A 21,208-nucleotide genomic window follows, 5' to 3' on the forward strand; every position below is an offset into this window, starting at 1 on the left:
TTCCTGGCAAAGAAAGGCTAAAACATTTGTGGCCATCACAATGGTCACTGATTATTTTGGTTTAATTGAATTGCCATGGACTGTAGCTTTTTGGCATTTCATTGGCATTTGACCCCACTGTTTACATGTTTCCCTTCTGTACCCAAGTCTGTGGCTTGAAAACACCTCATATGGCTGAAAAATGGGCTGTAGTCCATGAGAACTTATGCTATCATAACTGGATTAGTTTTTAAAGTGCTACAAGATTCTTTGTTGCTTCTGTAGATGTAAGAGTATCTTAAGCCTTAATACCTGCTGTTCAGAGTAAAAATAATAATCTATAAATAGTAAAATGCATTATTTATGCAGGCTATACAATGAAGTGACTTTGCTCCTTTAATTTTTTTCTCCTGTTACTTTTTTTCTCCTACTGTCATTTTTGTGTTTTATATGGAATTTCCGGGATTGTTTGTAATCAAGAACATTTGGCTCAAATCAATACCATAGAAAAGAGATTACAGTGGCACAACCTAAATTCTTTTAAAGCAGGGGATGGATCACAATTTAAAGTGAAGTATGAGTGTGAGGATGTAGCCAAACTCTTTGCCCCTGGCTCTTCTCCTCAAAACTGCTTTGCCCTATTTGTTTTCTCCTAAGTAGTTTTGAGGATGAGCAGAAGTGCAGATGGGGAAGGGCTCGCTATCCACAACCACACTAATTCAATTTTTACCTCAGTGTGGTATACTGATTAGCCAGTGTAACATCTAGCTTTCATATTGAGGCCTAAGGCTTTGTAATTGAAGAATAGTTGATTTTGTCATAACTCTGCAAGTTCTGACTAAAAAAATATCTTCCTCTGGTCTTTATCAGGGTGCTGCCACCAGACTCCGATGAGCTATTTTTCCTCCAAAATTGAGGTCTGCATGTAGGATCTTCCAACTTTGCTTAGCATCCAGTTCTCTTTCAGACTCATAATGTTACTTGAGTGGGTAGGCATGTGGGGAGCAGCACCAAATACAAGAGAGCAAAAAATAGACAAGTTTCAATGGCCACGTTCTCATGACACGATAACCTACCCTGCAGATAAGCTATGCAGCGTGGCTTATTTTCAGAACAACCCATGGTGTGCCTGACAGATAATCAGCCTCCTTTCCCCTTGGTCTTCCACCTGCTATACTAGTGTTCTGCATGGCAGAACCCATCTTATCTGCCCGTCCCTTCCCTTTCTTCACTCCAACAACCCCCTTTCATTCCCTGGTTTTGTTTTGTGCCCCAGACATTTGCACAAATGGGGCTGTAATATTTATATACATATAGGCCCCAGGAATGTGTGCAAATGTGTTTGTAATTTTTCAAAATAATTTTTTGTTCATTTTTCACAGTTGCTCAAATTTTGCACTTGCTACTGTCAGATATATGTTTGTAGCCTTGCCTTGCAATATTGTTGTTTGTTTTGGCTGCAAAGGGAATAAAGTGCTGTATGAAACATACAAGGAAATTGACAAGATGAGACTGCATATAGGCTAATTTGCATGCAGTTTGACAGTGACAGATTGCAAAAGGGAGACATGATTGCCCACTTAGCAAGGTGATCCTCAGGGTTTTAAGTGTTGAACTGACACTTCTAGGTACCCTGCTTCCATTCCACACTTCTCTGAGTCTCCAGCAAGTCCTTTTAAGAGAGAGAGAGATAGGCTCTTCCTGCTTTTGGGGGCTCCGATTTGCATTAACTACTGCAGTAACTGCTCTGAATGGAAGGCTTGAAAAGAGGGAAGAAGAGGCTAGATTTGTATCAACAGCAGGTGGGGAAGGCTCCCCTAACTTTAGATCTGTAAAGAACACTAAAAAAATAAGTATTGCTTGTTGCACCAGGTTGTTAAAAACTAAAACAACGAAGTGGGTAGTAACCACTGCTTACACCCCCACTGATACCCTACCACAAGTAGGGGGTCACATTTATTCTGTTCCGTAAGCAGGACCAAACACTTACACAATAGAGATTTAACACTAGAGGAATCCCTGAAACAAGTGGAAAGACCTCTTTCTAGCTTGGGACAGGTTAGGGGAGCTCCCTTATGTGAGCTCTGTTGACCAGCCCATTCCAGAAACAAGTATTTTTGCTTGTTTCAGGTTCCCCCAGAAGTGCTAAGTTTCTGTTGCACAAATGGTTGTGCAACAGAATTGGTGGGGGCATAATGCTCAGTAACTTTATTGCATTTCTATACTGCCCAATGGCCGAGGCTCTCTGGGCAGTTCACAAAAGTTAAAACCATCAAATACAACTCAAAGTATAAAACAAACAACAGTAGAAAAGTACAATAGAAAAGTACAATAGAAAAGCACAACCAGGATAAAACCTAGCAGCAATGCAGAGATTTATACAGATTTAAAATACAGATTTTAAATAGCAAAGTTAAAACGCTAAAATGATAACTGTTTAAATACTGAGAAAATAAAAAGGTTTTCACTTGGCGTTGAAAAAAGTGCCAGGTGAATCTCTGTAGGGAGCTCATTCCACAACTGGGGTGCCAAAGCAGAGAAGGTCCTCCTCCTGGTAGCCACCTGCCTTCACTTCCTTTGGCTGGGGCTCACAGAGAAGGACCCCTGAAAATGATCTTAGGGTCCAGGTTGTATTTGATCACCAGTGATACTAGATTTGTGTTGATGCAACATTCCTAGACTTCTTATATTTTAGAAGCCAGAATGTGTGCTGGATAGTAAGTGTTATTTTCTCAATTTCTTGTTGTATTGCCTTGACCAATCAGATTTCCAGAGTAAGTTTTTTATTTAGTGCCTCTTCCCAAACATGTCGCTCCAATACGAAGTTGTCAAAAACGAAAGTTGGCATAACAAGATTGGAAGGGAAATGACTACAACTGGTAGGGAAAGTAGGTGATTGATCTTATTAATATTTCCTCAGTTTAGGAATCCCCTCAAACGAATACACCATGGTTACAGAAGAGTATAATAATAAAAAAATCTGGTATAATAAGTAGTAGTCTTTGTGTGTTAAACTGAGTTTGTTCCAAAAGTTGTCTTTTTCAGAGATAAGGGAACCTTTGTATCCAACCTATTATATTCAATTAACGGAGATGTTAATCATACTAATGCTTTTTTATTTTCTAGATCCATTTTCTCTATAGGTATAGAATACAATGGTTGGGAATATTTCTGTGTCAGTAAAGTGCTTCTGCTCATTACTGGGGAATTTGCTGTTTTTCCCCTCTGGTGGCAGCCTCTTGTGCCCAACAGAATTTCTACTGTGGAAGGTCCCCTAACTTTTGGGAGATGTTTTGGGGGAGGTACAGAAGGCTGACACAAGAACGAGGAAGCTGAAAAAAGAAAAGGAAATTTATGTGATCAGCATATTAGAAAGTGTGTCAAGTCTTCATAATTTCTAATTGAGGTGTGAATTTGGGTTCAACCCATGTTTGAACTGCTAGATCAGCCACTGATTGTGGTTGATTAATTAGAGCTCCTTAGTAAGAACTTTACTCTTGGCATTCTAATAGAACTAAGTAGCTGAACTTTGGGAAAGAAGCTAAATTTTGTAAAACATTTTATTGAGTTACATATTTATTAAGTTTTCCAAAATATCAGAATGAGATCCTGCCAGCTTCCTAGTAAAAGCATGTGTTCCTCCAAGCACTAGAAGAAGGAAAGGCTAAACTTAGTATTGATTTGTCAGTATTGAGCCAAGGAACTAAAAAGCATTGTTTTGTAGTGGGGCCACCTGAGGTAGTATATTTTGTCAAAATATTTCATAATTACATTTCACTAACACCTTGTATACTTTGCAGTCATATTAACCAGAAAACCCAGTTTGAAAATCCAGTTTTGGAAGCGAAACGGAAAAAACAACTAGGACAGATGGATGGAGGCTCTTCAAATCCAGGTAGTACTTTCAATGGCAGCTTTCAATGGGTTCTGCTAAAAGTGGCAATATCTTAATCAAGAACTACTTATTGAACATACATCTGTGGTTGCTACGTAACCTGCAAATATTTTTGTGTACTTTAAGCTAACTTAATTTCCACAGATAAAATTTTAAAATTTCCAAAACATTGAGTACTAATTATGTAATCTCACCAGTGAATGACATGTTTTTTTTTTATCTTTTATGCCTATAAGAACCTATTAGCATAAATCATTCATCTTAATCACTTTATTACACATGTTGTACAGTATATTTAAGAGCCATTGATAGGCCACCAAGTTTTTGTTGCCCATTGCAAGGTTTGCAGTCTAATAATATATTTGGTTAGAGATGGGTCTGAAGTTGGATTTGGATTTCCAGTCAAAAGTCCCACCGAGAAAAGGTCAATTTACCCCTTTCCTCACCTTATTTTTGGCAATTTGGATGAGGTAAGGGTGAAATAGGGAGGAAGACAACTTTGAAGAAATCTTATTGGGTGGGGAAGGGAGTTAAATGAAGTTGTTTTATGGTCACAGACCAGTAGAAGTTAAAACAACAAAACCAATAAAAATGAATACAAGGAGGTAATGCATAATAAGAATGCAAATAAAATTATAACGTTTTACTAATTTGTATTGAGGAGAAAAAGAATTTAGCTACTGTCTTGGTAATATGGATAGCCATATCTTAAACAGAAAAGTATCACTGTTTTAGTAGGGCTTCTGGCTAGAGTTCTTACTAAAGGGAGAATCAACTTTTCTCTGGGCTCTCTATGCAAATGGCAGTAGAAGATACATGCCTAACAGACTTAATTCTCCGATTCCACAAAGACAAAGTTATTCACCACATAGAATTTTGTTGAAATAAATGCTCTCCTGTATTTGAAAACAGTATGTGCAAGTATGGGGCTTGAGCAATTCCATAATTGGAATGATTACTTAAAAATAATGGAGAACAAGACTTATCAGCTGCAGTTCTGAGATGTTGTAAGTCTGATTGTAGGCCCACTTCCAAATATATAGTTCCTTCACACCCATAGGGTGGTAAATCCAAAAACTTTCTAAGGAAACTAGACTGAACCTTTTCCATTTGAGAGGTAAAGCCAGAAATCCATATGGGATTACTGAAGGTAAAGTTGAGCCAAAGACTTGGCTTTATAAGCTTGAATTTTGGAAGGTATAAAATTTCCACATTGCGTAAAACAAAACAAAAACAAAAACACCTTGAGATGGTCTGTTGACTGCAATTATCAGAATCAGTTGCCTGCTTTTTTGTCCAAACCAGGATATTGTATTTTGCATTTGAATACCTAAATATTTTAAATGAGTAACTCACTCAGTACCATTTCCAATTATTAAATGGATGTACTGAAAAACATTTTGTTTGTGCAGAGCCAGTGAAATCTCTCTTCACTCGGGATCCATCCCAGTTGATAGGAGCACTCATACGGACATCGTTGAAGAAAAGCACCATGGGATTTGGCTTCACAATAATTGGTGGGGACAGACCAGATGAGTTTCTGCAGGTGAAGAATGTACTGAAAGATGGACCTGCTGCACAGGATGGCAAAATTGCACCAGGTGCAGTATATTCAATGATTCTGAAAATTTAGTGATTGTGTTGGAATATCTTGTTGTACATTCCAAAAGAAGCATTATTATGAAAGTTAAGGACCATTTCATCATGAATTTGGGCAACATGGTATTGAAATTATGCTCCTTTCTGGGCACTGATTAAAGTATGGATGTGTACAGAGTCGTTGACTGGGTTCACACAACATGTTAACCCACACTTAGTGGTTCAGTGCGGGTTGTTGTACCCTGGGTTATTTGTTGAACCATGGGTTAGAATGTTTTCTGAACCCAGGACATTTTTCACAGGGTGGCTTGTTAACCATGCAGTGTAGCTTATTTTTCTCAAACAAGCCACCTCAAGAACTCATGGTTTGTTGTTGGGTTGTTTCCTCTCAGAATGTAAAAACCAAAGCAAAGATACAGGAGAAGGCAATCTCTTAGATAACCTGGTCATGAGATGTTTAAGGCCTTATAAACCAGCAATAACACCTTTAGCATGGCTTGGTAGCTTATTGGCAACCAGTGCAGAGCTTTCCAAACAGGAGTTATACATGCACGGTAACAAGCTTCACTAAACATTCTGTGCTACGTACAGCTTCTGAACCTATCTCAAGGGCAGCCCTACATAAACTGCATTACTATAGTCCAGTCTTGAGGTTACCAATACATGGATCACTGTGGCCAGGCTATCCTTGCCCACAAATAATTGTAGCTGTCGCACCAGCCAAAGCTGGTATAGATGCTTTTTGCCACAGGACCAACATGGGCCTCCAGTGACAAAGCGCCTCCAACATAATACCATCCACAAAGGTAGAATACACAAATCCCAGATTTGGGAACTGCCCACCTACTGTGCCTCCATTTTACCAGGGGTCAGTTTCAGTTGGTTAGCCATCAGAGTTGTAAATCACAGTTTCCCAGTTTGGATGTCACAAAAAACTGTGCTTAAAGTATGAAGGTGGGTGTGCATGGATGGAGGGAACATGTAGGCATACAACTTGTTCCTCTGTCTATAAACTATGAGTTTATTTTACCCAGAATAGTAATGTATCAGTATCAGGCTATGGAGTAAACAAACAGATGGAAAATCTTATTTGCTTGTACTCACTCACCTTTTGTAACAGGCAGAATAAATGGGGAACAATTGAAGGTACAAGCACAGACACTCTCAAACAGTGTGCAGCAACCATTATCACAGAGTACACAGTTAACTAGGTTGTCATGTCCTATGTATTTTTGTTTCTTACTAGGAACATTGCCTCTTTTCATTTGTGTTAAAATGGGCCCATATAAATTCAGCCTTGGAGATATCCACTCAAGTTCCCAGATGTTAAGTATATAGGTATAGCAGGTCAGCTGCTGGATTAATCTGCTTCAGCTAAGCATTGACCTGGCACAAACTCATAATATGAGTTAAGAACTCCCTCCCCTACCATCTAGTTAATTTTTTTGCCTTTGCTCACTGCTATTTAAAAGATTGAATTAGACTTAAAATGAATAACATTGGCTTTTTAAAGTCTTTTATTCTTTTTGGCTCTTTGGACTCCAGTTCAAGATAAGGGTAGGTCACAGCTGCTGTAGATTCCTTCAGGATCTTCTAAATTTAGTTTCTAGTTTCTTAGACATGCATGACATAACACCAAGCTTATGTGGCATTGCATGCTGCTATTGTATTGAAATGCTTGCATAGGACTTTCCTTAATCACTTTTCTGTGTTTCCATCCATTTTATGGATTTCCTTGTTTATAAACAACAACTGGAAAATCACAGAATAAGTGGTTGATCGTTTGTGCATTCTTTTTACAAATAGGTATTCAAGAATCTTAATATTGTTCCTCCATTATCTAAAAATAAATGGATTTTAAATAATATTGTATTTTCTATTTATGAAGTTGGATCCAGATTTAGTCGTGCTTATTTCCTTAAGCTGGAAAACTTTAGCTGTGACTAAATTAACTCACGCTAAGATTGACTAAGTCTGGATCCAACATGTCTAAATAGCTTTCTATATAATTGGCTGCTGAACATAGAACCTTTAGAACCACTTCATACAGTGAGTGTTCTTACTTCTCTATGTTCATACACACACAAATCAAAGGTAGTGGGTGGATGGGATCAGAATTTGAACAAAGAATATGCTTAATAAAGATCTTTATTTGATTGCTGCCAAAAGCAACATATCAATGTTTATAGAAGACAGAGTAGCTCAAAGGAAAAGGAAAAACCCACATAAAGCAAATTTCCATTGGTACGGGTGCAAATACTCTTCATTATTTAGATAACATAGAATTCTGGTCATGTATTTAATCTTTCTGAGGAGCTAATCTACACTCTTTTGTTCTAATAAGGCTGTATTCTGTTAGTCCTGCTCCTTCTATGCAAACATCTCTGAATTTGTAGAAGCCTTTAGATATTTTTGCTTTCCAGCAAAGATAACTAGTTCCTTTTATGTGCTCTTGGTGCAATCCCAAATAACGGTTCTACATCTGTGCAGAGTAATCTGTGAAACTTTCAGTAGCTCTCCTGCCTCTCCTCTTTATCTAGAGGGTTTGATTCTCTCTGCACATGCCTTGGAGCAAGGTGAGCACTTCCTGTAGTTCTCTTCCGACTGCCATAAAAGAAGCAGCTCAGGGAATGTTCGCTGTGAGTTACTCTCCATAGTGAGGTTTATCACCTTTTAATATATTTTTTCCTGACAGTGATTTTATTTTCATTCCTTTGCTTTCATGTGTAGTTTAGAAGAGTGTTGCCCTTATTTATTGTTTCTCTAGGTGGTGAATAACTAAGAGGAAATTAAAATTACAAATTAAATAAAATAACAGCCTAAAAATTCTAAAAACAGCCATATCAAATAATCAGAGCAGCTTATAGCACCATGTACATTGATGGTGCTATATAAATAAATAAATAATAATAATATAATGCAGAGAGACATAGAACATCCCTGTAAAGCTAAAACACATTTTAGCACTACATTGAGATGTAGATTAATATCAATTACTTCAAATAGCTTCATAATTTTGAAGAATTTTAACATACTTTTAATAGTCCTGGAAAATCAAAAGCTCTTTTACTCGTCACCAAAGATATATAAGTAGATGCTCTGGGGAGGGAATGCCTCATTTGAGAGGTTACTGTTGAAAAGACCCTCTGCCATATTGTTGATTGTGAGAGTGCTTGAAAGGTCTCAATTGATGATCTCACGGTCCAGGTAGATATATATATGGGAAGAAGTGATTCTTCAGATCCTAAGCTGTGAAGGACTTTATAGATCAAAACCAGCACTTTGAATTGAGTCTGGAAATGAAGCAGCAGCCAATGAAGACAATGAAGCACTGGTATTAGATGTGACACAATCCCAGTTAGAACTCTTGCTGCCATAATCTGTACTATGCTGACTGTTCTTATGTGATTGTGGAAATGTCTGTGTTTTATATTTGCTTTGGTTTACTTAAAAAGCAAAATTATATATAGAGTATATTAATATGAAATACGTAACATGATAAGGTCTGTCAGTCTAGCAATACATGGGAACTAGAAGAGTAGTCTTGATTTATTTTGGATTGGGTTATACTGGTGGTTGAACTACTAAATAACATCTGCATGTCCTAATATGAGTACTGTTTCCCTTTTGAAACCATATGCACTCATTCCCGGAGTCTGCTGCAGATTAAGCTTTATATATTTAGAACTGTGTGGTCTTAACAGAGCCAAAACACAGATTAAATGCAAGGGAAATCCTTTCTTCTGCATCATATGGATAAGAGGTAATGGTACAATCTCTCTTCATTGCTATTTTGACTAGCTCCCAGTGCTTTTCCTTGATGAAGTTTCTAAGATTATTCTGATTATTCTAAAGTATGGAACTAAAGTTTTCTGTATCAATAACACCTAGTTCACTTTTAACAGGTGATGTCATCGTAGACATAAATGGTACATGTGTCCTTGGCCATACCCATGCTGATGTTGTCCAGATGTTTCAATTAGTTCCTGTTAACCAGTATGTGAGTATGACTTTGTGTCGTGGATACCCTCTTCCTGATGAAAATGAGGATCCTGTTGTAGATATTGTTACAGCCACTCCTGTCTTAAATGGCCAGCCAGTAGCAAAAGGAGATACTTGTATGATCAATCAGGATTTAATATCTGGAACAATGGTTTTGGACCAGAATGGAAAACCAGGACATATCTTGGTCAATGGACGCTTGAATGGCCCTTCCACTGACCTCAGTGAACAGAGGGCCTCAGTGTCCTCTTCAGGATGCTCTCAAGCAGAACTGGTCACAATTCCTCTGATCAAGGGACCTAAAGGGTTTGGATTTGCTATAGCTGATAGCCCTGCAGGGCAGAAGGTGAAGATGATTTTAGACAGCCAGTGGTGCCATGGCCTTCAGAAAGGGGATATAATTAAAGAGATTTATCATCAGAATGTACAGAACTTGACACATCTTCAGGTGGTAGAAGTGCTGAAGCAGTTTCCAGTTGGAGCAGAGGTGCCGCTGCTTATTCTAAGAGGAGGTAGGTAATGACGTTTTTATATATCTTAAAATGTCTGTGTTCCTGTTTGAAACACTGTGTAGTGGTATAAATTTTAAATCAGCACTCTGTAGGGCCTTAGGCCTGTAACTCTACACATTTACTGATGATAACAGAAGTAGCATAAAGTAGAACTCCCCGTCCCATTTCTAAGATTGTTTCAGATACTGTGTAGAGCAGGCATTGGGAACTTGTGGCCAACCAAATTATTTGGCCTACAACCCACATCAGCCCTAGCCAGCGTAGCCAATCATAAGGCCAAAATATCTGGAGGGTCACAAGTTGCTCACCCCTGGTGTAGAGAACTTTTATGTGTTGTGTGTCCTTTTGGAACAAATATTGTGATGTTCATTTTTTTATTACATGCACTTGTGTCTTAATACATATGATCTGCAAATTTCCCCTTGGACAGACATCTTTAGCATGCATATGTGAAAGCTTAATACTTGAATGCTGCCAGATAAGAACCTCACTTGTGGTTTCCTAGTTTTCACTTCATTTGTCTTATTCAATTGTCCTGTCATTTTTTTGGGGGGGGGGATATTATTTTAGCATCTTAATTCCACTTCTGAGGGTCATTTAATCATGTCAAACATATTGTATAAGCCCGCTTCCATTGATGGGCTCTGCATTCATATTGTAAAGTACAAGTTGTAATAGCTCCTCTATAATAGCAGTTTGTACAATCAGGCTAGTCAGTGGCAGAATTATATATGCATATATAATATATACTTTGGAACAGTTGAAGATTTCCCTTTTTTTCTTGGAACAGATTGAAAAATTCCCATTCACAAAAAAGTAACTGATCATGTCATGCCTTAATAGGTTCACTGATTTTTATATGCCTATCTTCAAAGTTTCAGTATTTTTGTATAGTTGATGGTAATCTGAAGTGCTAAGCTATATTACCACTGGCCTGTGTGTTTAAATCTTCATTGCCATGTGAACAATATCTTCTTAGGACTTCACAAATTGAAATGTCATTTGAGTAAGCTGGAGAATTCATAACGTCTTGTGATTTCAGTAGTAGTATATTTTTCCATTAGGAGGACAATAAACATTATAGAGATTTGTGGTTACCAATTCAAGACTCTTAGAATATAGAGCACTGACCCACTAGTTTAGTGGACATGATATATAAAACTGTAGAATATAGCAGTGTGATGGGTAATATTAACATTTATTCTCTATTTTAGGGCCTTCTTCACCTGCTAAAACTTCAAATGTTGTGAGCATTGATAATGTGAGTATCAATAAGAGTTTCTTCAACAGACTGCATTTTTAAAAATTATTTTTTACTCATGAAAGGAGTTGATGATAAGCAGTCAAATTTATATTGAAGGAATTGCTTTATTAGGACTCTGCACAAGTTCCTTTTACTCCAACTGTCACTTATAGGTGGAGCATAATGAAAAACATCTCTGAATTTTCCATAATTTGTGAACACTCACAAATTTTAAGCTGTACAGTACTTGTAAACCTCTCTTGGCTTTGCTTACATTGGGGTGAAGATCTCTCTCCCTCTCTCTCTCTTTCTCTCTCTCTCTCTCTCTCTCTCTTTTTAAAGGCTCATTTAGTATTAAATTCCTGAATCTGATTTTAAAATATATCTTTGCTTTGCATTTGTTCACCTTCCGGGATCAGTTTGAGAGGGGAAGGAGTTTGTTTGTTGTCTCAACTGCATTAAGTTGCTTTCAAACTATTTTTTATTATTAAAGGAGATAACAGTAAAGGATTGAATAGAATCAATGAGCTGATTTTCTGTGACTTACGTAAGAAAGCAACTGACGCTTTCTTGTTTTTCTCTCTTTGGAGATAGGAATATAAAAAGCCACAGCATAGGAAAGGGCTGGGGAGTGTGTGTCAGGGAGTTTGCGCCTAGCAAGCTGTGTCACATAGGGACAAAGCTTAAAGCAGTTGTCTTATTGCCAAAACAGTTTTTCTTGGGATTAGTGATGAGTTGAGTAACAAAGGTATGTTGGGCTTTACTCTTCTGTGGATAAGCACCACAACAGACTGTAACTCTTATTATTTTTTCTGGGTACACATGTAAAATATGCATCTGCACCCTGGTAGAACAGAGCAGTTTAAAAACCAATATATATCCTTCAGTGCATCATGGTTGATAATCTCCATTGTGTAGATACATGTCTCTGAATTGGATTTGTGTGCAAACTGACAGTTATACTATTAAACACACACACACAATTTCACTTTTGTTCTGCCACAATACTCAATTTGTAGTTTTTAGTAGGTATGTACACATGCCTATTTTTTCCCTTTTATGGAAGGCTTCAGTCCTGAATCAGACCTCAAAAACTGTTCTCCTATAATAGAGTTTAAGTGGGTAATCTGGGCTCTTCCATAATTGTCACGACCCCATGCTTTTTTGATAGTTACTACATCTGGCAAAACACTTATTCAGTGAAGAGTCAGATTGAATTTAACAAAATTCAGTATCCTTCAGCTTGATTAAATGCACTTTATTCTATGTCTACTCAGAAATTAGATGAGAAAGCATCCGAGGATTACTTTTTAAAACAGCCTAAGATAGAGCCTATTCTCTTTCACTCAAACTTTGATGCCCCATATGAGTGTGTGTGGTCACACATACAGACACACACTTTTATAGAATAATTTTAGGACAGGGATACAGAATCTCTGTTAGTCCCAATCATATCCTCAGGGGTTATCAAAAGACCACACTCCCTTTCCCCAACCACTGATTATGTGGTGGTTTCCTGGTTTTTATGCAGCCTTTTCCCCATTCGTAAAGGTTGGCATGCCTCTCTTAAAGCTTTGTTGTTGTTTATTCGTTCAGTCGCTTCCGACACTTCGTGACTTAAAGCTTAGTTACTGGCAATTAAACTTTAAGTTAAAATATGCTGGTATTTGGCGGGGGGGAGGGGTTGGTCCCACCCTTTTTGCCTTTGGCACTGCCCAGCACTGGAGTACAGCCCCTGAGTTTCTCAAAAATGGAATTTGGACCTTGGGATGAAAGAGGTTGTGTACCTTTGAGAAGGAAGTAATTTCAGAGTTAAGGAGCCAAAAAAATAACTGTTAATGTAGATACTTCATGTGAATACATTTGATTCATTTTCTATTAGCACAAAACAAGGTATATCCTTCGAAAGCTTTCGGAACTGAATGCTTAATTTTCTTGAGTCAAAATCTTACAGAATAGGAGCACTTTAGTCACATCAGCTGTTATACTGAGATCACTTTTTCAAATCTCTAAAATTTTGGAGGAAATGCATTAAGATGAAGGCATAGTATTAACCGCACTAAACATAAATTGAATGCTTGGTGACACCTACTTTGTGAGCTAATTTACATTTAAAGGGGCATATTGTTAAGTATATAAACATATGGGAAGTATCCAACTGTAAACTCCTTAAGGGATTTTCTCTTGGCAGACATGCATCTATTCAAATACTTACTCAAATAAATACATGCTGCTTGGAAGACACATTTCAGGATTTGTCTGAATCTGGAGCAAACATCTTAAAATCAAATAGCTGTATGAAACTTTGGAAATGTATATTTTAACTAGAGCAGCTAGTTTTCCTGTCTTTTCTGTCAAGTATGAAGTGGATTGTTACCTATTTCATAGTTTTAGAAGGGCTTTAAGTTAAAACTTTCTTACGGAGATTTACGCCTGCAGTTCCATCAACTATTTATACAAGTGTGTAGAGAAGCAAACTGCTATTGGTTGCATGTAGATTCATTAAATGCAGATGTAAATATCATACCCTAGAAGGAAAGCAATTCTTTCTTAAATTAGTTGTATTTTAATCATTTTCACATGTCTCCATAGTGCTTAATAGTATTTATTTATTATTGAAAGAATAAAAGGAAGTGCTTCTTCACACAGTGCATAGTTAAATTATGGAACTCACTACCACAAGATATGGTGATGGCCACCAATTTGGATGGCTTTAAAAAGGGGTTGGATAAATTCCTGGAGGCGAGGCTATCAGTGGCTACTAGCCCTGATAGTTGTGTGCTATCTGTCAGGTATGCTTTAGGGTGGATTCCTGCACTGAGCGGGGGTTGGACTCAATGGCCTTATAGGCCCCATTCAACTCTACGATTCTATGATTATATGATCTCCAGTATTCGAGGCAGTAAGCCTGTGTGCACCAGTTGCTGGGGGACATGGGTGGGAGGGCGCTGTTGCACCATGTCCTGCTTGTTGGTCCCTGGCCAATGGCTGGTTGGCCACTGTGTGAACAGAGTGCTGGACTAGATGGACCCTTGGTCTGATCCAGCATGGCACTTCTTATGTTCTTAATCCATGCATGATTTGGGCAGAACAAGTATGCATTGGGCAGAATCCAACAGGGTGTTTATGTCTCCACCGATTCTTTTCATGCATTGGGCAGAATCCAACAGGGCATTTACACTCCCAAAGATTCCTTTCCATCCTGCTGATTCCCTTACTCAAGTGATGAGTCCTGCTAATTCCGTTGCTCAAGTGGGACCCATGGCAATCCAACAGGGCGCTTATGCCCCTGCCAATTCTTTTCCACCCCGTCATTTCCCTTCTGGAAGTGATGGGTCCCATTGATTGCATTGCACAATCAGCGGAACTCACCGCTTATGCAAGGGAGATTTAGTGCTTCCTAGAGGAAGCCCGGAAACTAGCATTTCTACTCGTTTTGTGTTACCCCAGAAGTGCTAAATCACTGATGCGCAAGTAGTGGTGGCCGCTTGCACAACAGAATTGATGGGGTGTAAGAAAATCTGCAGGAGCATAAGTGCCCTGTTAGATTCTGTCCATTATTTAAGTAATTATTACTACAATTCTATAAGATAGGCCAGTAGTAGTATTATCTATATATTACAGATGGGGGTGAAGGCACAGAAGATACTTGCTTGCCTAAGACTATGTAATGAGCTCAGGGCCAAGATGTGATTTGTGGGCTGACTCACAGTCTGCACTACATTTTACCAAATGCTTTAAAGGTAGAACAATATTATAAAACAACATTACAAGATAAAGGCATAGTAACATTTGACCAGCTATCCATAATCCTTCCTAAACTTCACAGTGAGGGAAATGTGTCAAGTTGTCTTTATCTGATTACAGCAGACGTATAATGGAAAGAGAGTGAGGCAGAATTAGAATGTATGTGATGACTTCTTTTTAGGCAAGTTGAGTAGATGGAATCTGAAGGGGCTTTGCCATGTGATACTCTCAGAAAAAAAATCTATAACTCATTGCCTGTGCTGAGAGATTAAAACTCTTTCATCGTTCTCTATTCCAGTGATGTTACTCCTTCAATCTTGTGTGCATCAGTTAACTACTCATATTTGAAGCTTCAATACAAGCGCATAAGAAAATTAACTTAGAATTTTAGATCAAAATTTCACTGGAAGACACATTTTGGGGTTTTGGATCCCTTCAAAAGCAATAATAGTTTTAGGAAATGTATACTGAAGAATGCTTGCCATATCTTGTGTGGATATGTTCCTTACTGCTTCTCCCAGCATTTTTTTCAACTTACTTCACATGTATCTTTCTTTGTTTCAGAAAATAGATAACCTGGAAAATTCAGGAAGCCAAGAGGCAATCAATGAGTCAGTCCCACAGCCTATGCCTTTTCCACCTGCTGCTGTGAGGTCAGCTTCCCCAAAGCTAGACCCTTCTGAAGTCTATCTGAAGTCTAAAACATTATTTGAAGATAAACGTGAGTACATAGAAATTACATTTTGAGGCATAAGTTACTGGAAATGCTTTCTCTCTGTGAATTGTAGAGCTCAGTCTTTAAAAAAAGAAAAAAGGTGGTATAGCAATAAGCATGTGTAGCGATAAGCATATTTTATAACTTAATCCTTATTTTCATCAAAAGAGTACCCATAAACAATGTGACATTTTCATTTTAATTGAAACAAATGTTAAAAAAAACCAAGCACGCAGTCCTATGCATACTAGTTGGGGAATGCTGGGAGTTATAGGGCTCTTTTCTGTCTGAAGTTGCATAGGATTGCATCCTTATTATTGCATTGATGAATTAAGCCAAGTAAAAAAAGCAAATGTGAATAAAACAACAATTGCTTCAGAAAATAAAATTTGTAGAAATTTTACAAAAAATCTGGATCACTTTACAAGTACTAATGAGGAAGCAAAATGAATTAAAATGATTAAACCTAGCTAAAATAGCAATAAATCTATAATACACAAATTAAAAAAAATTATGAAATAGAAAACAAACATTCACAATTGCTAGTGTCATATGAAAGAAAAAAAGCACAAAACAGAATTGTGACAAGATTAAAAAAAATGTGATAAAGAAAATAGAAAGCTTTCGACAAACTGGAATGGCTCTACGCTTCTAACAGGGCCTTCACTTGAACAAATGATTATGATTCATCCTTATGGAAATACAGACAGAAATAAAGCAGGAATCACTTCTTTCTCAGTTAGCATTTGCCTTCTTTATAAAAACTCTGGCAAACGCACTTAGAAAAAACCCATAGATAATTGGAATCCTAATGCATTGGTTATAGCATGTCATGAACCTCTATGACAATGATATTGCCCTGACTCTAGCAAATTCCAAAGTTCAACTGCTGAGAGCTATACAAATTATAAGATAGGGTAGGGAAGATTTGCTGGTCTAAAAATATTAATTTTCAAAAATGAAACATTTTAAGTCTGAACATATAACATTCAAGCTAAATAGGGTTTGCAACTTGCCCATTTCTGCTGCATATCTGCAGTATAACTGTGGATTATTTGTTGAATCATGAGTTAGTGTGTTGTCTATTTATTTATTGCTTTTGTATACCGCCCCATAGCCGAAGCTCTCTGGGTGGTTCACATAACCACACAGCATGGCTCAAGCCCCCTTGAGAACCCATGGTTTGTTATTGGGTTGTTCAAGATGGTTAACAAGCCACACTGCATGGTTAATAATACATCGTGACTGGTTCAGGCAACATGATAACTTACCCTGCAGAAAATGTGCTGTGTTCAGACCACACACTAAGCTATGGTTCAACAACAACAACCCATGATTCAAAACAATCCACATTCAACCACTGAGTGTGGGTTAGCGTATTGTGTGAACAGCCCCCTAGACATTTTTATTGGAATGCTTGTAAAAAGTTTGAAGACAATAGCATGTACTTTCCTGATACTGTTAAATTTAAGGAAAAAACAAAGGTACTGAAAACTTTTGGCACACTAATTAATTTTCGCAAACCAAAGAATTCTGCATGATAAGCTGAAAAGCACTCATCTATTTCAACAGAGGTCAACTCTCTTCCATTGAGGTTGTTGAAACACCTTCAGTTTCACTGACACTATTTATTCCATTTCTGAGACATACATGAATTCAATGACATATATGTATTCATTGACATACTTGCTAGGATAATCATCTGAAGAACATTAATTGCAATTTTAAAACTGCCAAACTTGCCTAATATTCAGGGCCGGTGCTTCCATAAAGGCCAGTTTGGCGGCCGCCTAGAGCGCCAAGTTCGGTGCCCCCGGAAGTCGCCCTCCCACTCCCAGAGCCGCTCTGGCCAAGTGAGGGCAGCTTCCGGGTGTGCCGTTCCGAAGCCATGTGCCCTGCCCCCCAGCGTCCCTGGCTTGGCTTCAGCTGGGCGCCCGCCCAGCAGCCAAAGCCAACCTGGGACACTGGGGGGCAGGGGCGGGCGGCTCCACGTTCTGACATCCGGCGCGTGCCGGACGTCAGAACATGGAGCTGTCTGACCGCCCTCCCCCAGCTTCCCGGCTTGGCTTCGGCTGGGGGCTCCCAGGCAAACCCAAGCCGGGATGCTGGGGTGGGGGGAAGGAACGGCTCCACGTTCTGACTTCCGGCGCACGCCGAAAGTCGGAATGTGGAGCTGTCTGACTGCCCTCCCCCAGCTTCCTGGCTTGGCTTCGGCTGAGGGCTCCCAGCCAAACCCAAACCAGGACGCTGGGGGGAGGGAAGGAGCGGCTCCACGTTCTGACGTACGGCGCACGCCAAAAGTCAGAATGTGGAGCCATCTGACTGCCCTCCCCCAGCTTCCTGGCTTGGCTTCGGCTGAAGGCTCCCAGCCAAACCCAAGCCGGGATGCTGGGGGGAGGGAAGGAATGGCTCCACATTCTGACTTCCGGTGCATGCCGAAAGTCAGAACGTGGAGCCATCTGACTGCCCTCCCCCAGCTTCCCGGCTTGGTTTCGGCTGGGGGCTCCCAGCCAAAGACAAGCCGGGATGCTGGGGGCAGCTGCGGCGAACGGACGGAATTGTAGCTGCCTGCCCACCCCACTGCAGCGTCCCGCCAAGCCAGGAGGACTTCAGGCAAGGGACAGGTAACCTGTCTCCGCCTACCTGGGGTGGGGGAGATACTGTGGGGGGGGGGGTGAAAGCAGCTCACCTTGCCTAGGGCGCAAAAAAGCCTGGCACCGGCCCTTCTAATATTGTATTTGCAATGGGCATACATTCATTTTTACTAATTAACTTATGAAATGGGGTGGGGGGGATCATTGAAAAATTAGGTACTGGAAAACACTGTTTTGGGAAATTTCCCACCCCAGGGATTTCCCACCCTATCCCTCAGTCTGGTCCATCCACCAACTCATAAAATGCGCAACTTTGATTTAATTGACCAACTGTATACCCGTTTCCCAGCTGGAGCATAACACCTTTCTCTTTCAAACCTCTGGGGCCCATTTCTTTGAAAGTGCTCACTTTGAAGACCATGTTCCTAGCGGCTCTAACACTCCACCTTAAGTGACATTTTTCTTCATAGAAAGGTGGGGTACAAATCAAATAAATAAATGAACATCTGTGTGTATGAATGTTGAGGTACTTTCAGCAACCCCAGTGAAAGGAAATGGCACATATGATTCTGCAGTTTTTTCTTAACACTTCAAGAAAAGGGAGAAGCTGTTTGTCATACCCCTCCCCTAGGGATCCCTTCCCTGAGACTATGATTACAGTTTGTCTTGTTTATACTTTCACTTCAAACCTTACCCCTTATACATTTTCAAGCCCAGATCAAGGAAATACTGCTCTTCAAACCAGACTTTGACCACTCTCAATACCGCTGCCACCATTCACTTTAAGAAATCTGTAGAGTAATCATGTGGTCAGTTTATATATTAACAAAGCACTATAAGATTCTCATATACACTTCTGAATTTGTTGAAAGCAACAGTGGCTGCTGTTTGAAAGAAAGAATGTTTTGGCAAATATTTGTACGTCATATTAGTCCGATTTGGGGGGAAACACTTAAAACCATTGGGGAAAAGTCAAACAAAAGCAATAAAATTGGACATCACCAATGGCTAGATTAAATAATCTTTATCAGGTTTTCAGATATACTCTACCTTCTTGGGCAGGGTATATTCTAGCACAAGAGAGAAGGCACACTACATTGGACACCAACCAACCAAATCTCTCTACAAGATTGTATACAAGCAGGAGGTACTTAGATTTTCTCTGTTGACCTACAGAGTTGAGGGGGTTGTATACCTCTACACAATCCCATCTGTGAATTTTCTATATGCTTTTTCCACTGTGCTCTTGTTCTCAGTAGTTCTGACTCTAATGCAAATAATCTAACACTGTCCCTCAGAAACTCATTAGCCAGCAATGAATTTCATATGTGAAATTTATGGGTGGAATGGTAGCGGGGGAGGGGAGAATCAGCAGTCAGCTTCTGACATTGACCTACTTAATACTGTGTAACTGTCATCAAGATTTTGTTGGACTTTTCTATTCTCCCTTCAGCAGTTTCCCCAATTTTATTAACAGACATTTGATGATAGAACCCTACTAGTTCTATCCTTAGGTGTTTCATTAAAGTTTCAAATTGCTTGATTAGGCAGCGTTGTAAAATTTAAAAAGACTTTTCACAATCACATCCCATTTAACAGTAAACTGCCATTCAAAATGGTAGCCGTAATCCTTCGAGACTACAGCACATGCAACTTATAAATATTGGGGAATATTGCATTTATTTATAATTATTTTCTTTCCTTTAGAGAAATAAATACTTGTAAGGTTTACAAGTAAAATAAAAATACAATAATAAAATAAGACAATATTAAATCGCAACTCACTATAACCCTTCTCATAGGGTAGTTGTCTGTCTGCCTCCCTCACTCTTCTGTTCCTTCTCACAAGGAAATGGATTGTAGATGGTGAGACAGTTGACTTGGAGCAAGATACATTCTATTGCCCCTATTTTTCACCATCCAGTGGTGCGTATTCAATACATAGTTATTATCCATTTAAATAAATCGATATAGATGAATTTGTATTTTATTTAGTGTACTTTTAAACTATATTTATTTATTTATTAAATTTATATACTGCCCCATAGACGAAGATCTCTGGGCGGTTTACAAAAGTTAAAAACAGTGAACATTAAAAAGTATACAAAATTTAAAACCATAAAAAATATAAAAACAACAGTATAAAACAACAGTATCCATTTAAACAACATCCACTTCATGTACCGAGATAATCTCTATAGAGAAAACAAGTACCAGTTGATGCATGAAGCTGGCTCAGAATTTATTTTGCCACAGATATAGAGGTTGGAAAGCTTCATATGATTTGTGGCAATCCTATGAAGACAACTATAGAAAGTGCAGTCATTGGCATCCTAGATTACATTATTTATAAGAAAAATAAATGCTGAAAAGCCTCTGAATAATCTTAAGTATTACCTGAAGACCAGCCTTCTAAATAAGTCCAGAAACACAAACATTTCCTAGTGGGTCTGCCCACACATACCTATTTATGATTTAAGTGTGAGAGAGAAACACTGAAATTTGCTTCTATGAGCTGGTCAGAGACTTCATGCTGATGGGCCACCATGTAAATTCAGAAATAAATGAAATTTAAAAAATACTTGTTGAACACTTGTTAGGAGCTAAATCTTAATGAACTGGAATTTGCTTCAAATGTACTTGTTGACTAAAAGTTGTTTATGAGCTACTTAATTTGTTTTAAGTGGAAAAGTTTGGAAAGTATTGCTAAAGCATGACCTGGGTTTGCTTTTTGGTGAGTCCTTGCAAGAATCTGCCCAGAGCGTGTTAAACTGCTGCCAAAGGTTAGCCAAACATTGTTTAAATTAGTTGCTATCTTTGTGAAATTGATAAAATATTTCTAATGTTTCATTGCAGATGTCTAAAAGTGACTATACCTGTATTATCCTTACCCACCCCTGCACTAGTGAAACCTACCACTAG

The 21,208-nt window shown here is 38.7% G+C and overlaps 1 protein-coding gene across 3 annotated transcripts in view; it reads left to right on the forward strand.

Moving 5' to 3' along the window:
- The window catches only part of MAGI3 (membrane associated guanylate kinase, WW and PDZ domain containing 3), a 152,513-nt gene that overhangs the window by 96,197 nt on the left and 35,108 nt on the right, over positions 1–21,208 (forward strand). For all 3 annotated transcript variants that reach the window (XM_063143362.1, XM_063143371.1, XM_063143380.1), the window contains exons 8-12: positions 3,780–3,874; positions 5,287–5,475; positions 9,379–9,987; positions 11,202–11,248; positions 15,542–15,698. In XM_063143362.1, the coding sequence (XP_062999432.1) occupies positions 3,780–3,874; positions 5,287–5,475; positions 9,379–9,987; positions 11,202–11,248; positions 15,542–15,698 (1,097 nt within the window). The remainder of the gene's footprint in view (positions 1–3,779; positions 3,875–5,286; positions 5,476–9,378; positions 9,988–11,201; positions 11,249–15,541; positions 15,699–21,208) is intronic.

This window comes from Elgaria multicarinata, chromosome 1 (genome assembly GCF_023053635.1).
Source record: "Elgaria multicarinata webbii isolate HBS135686 ecotype San Diego chromosome 1, rElgMul1.1.pri, whole genome shotgun sequence".
Taxonomy (NCBI): Eukaryota; Metazoa; Chordata; class Lepidosauria; order Squamata; family Anguidae; genus Elgaria; species Elgaria multicarinata.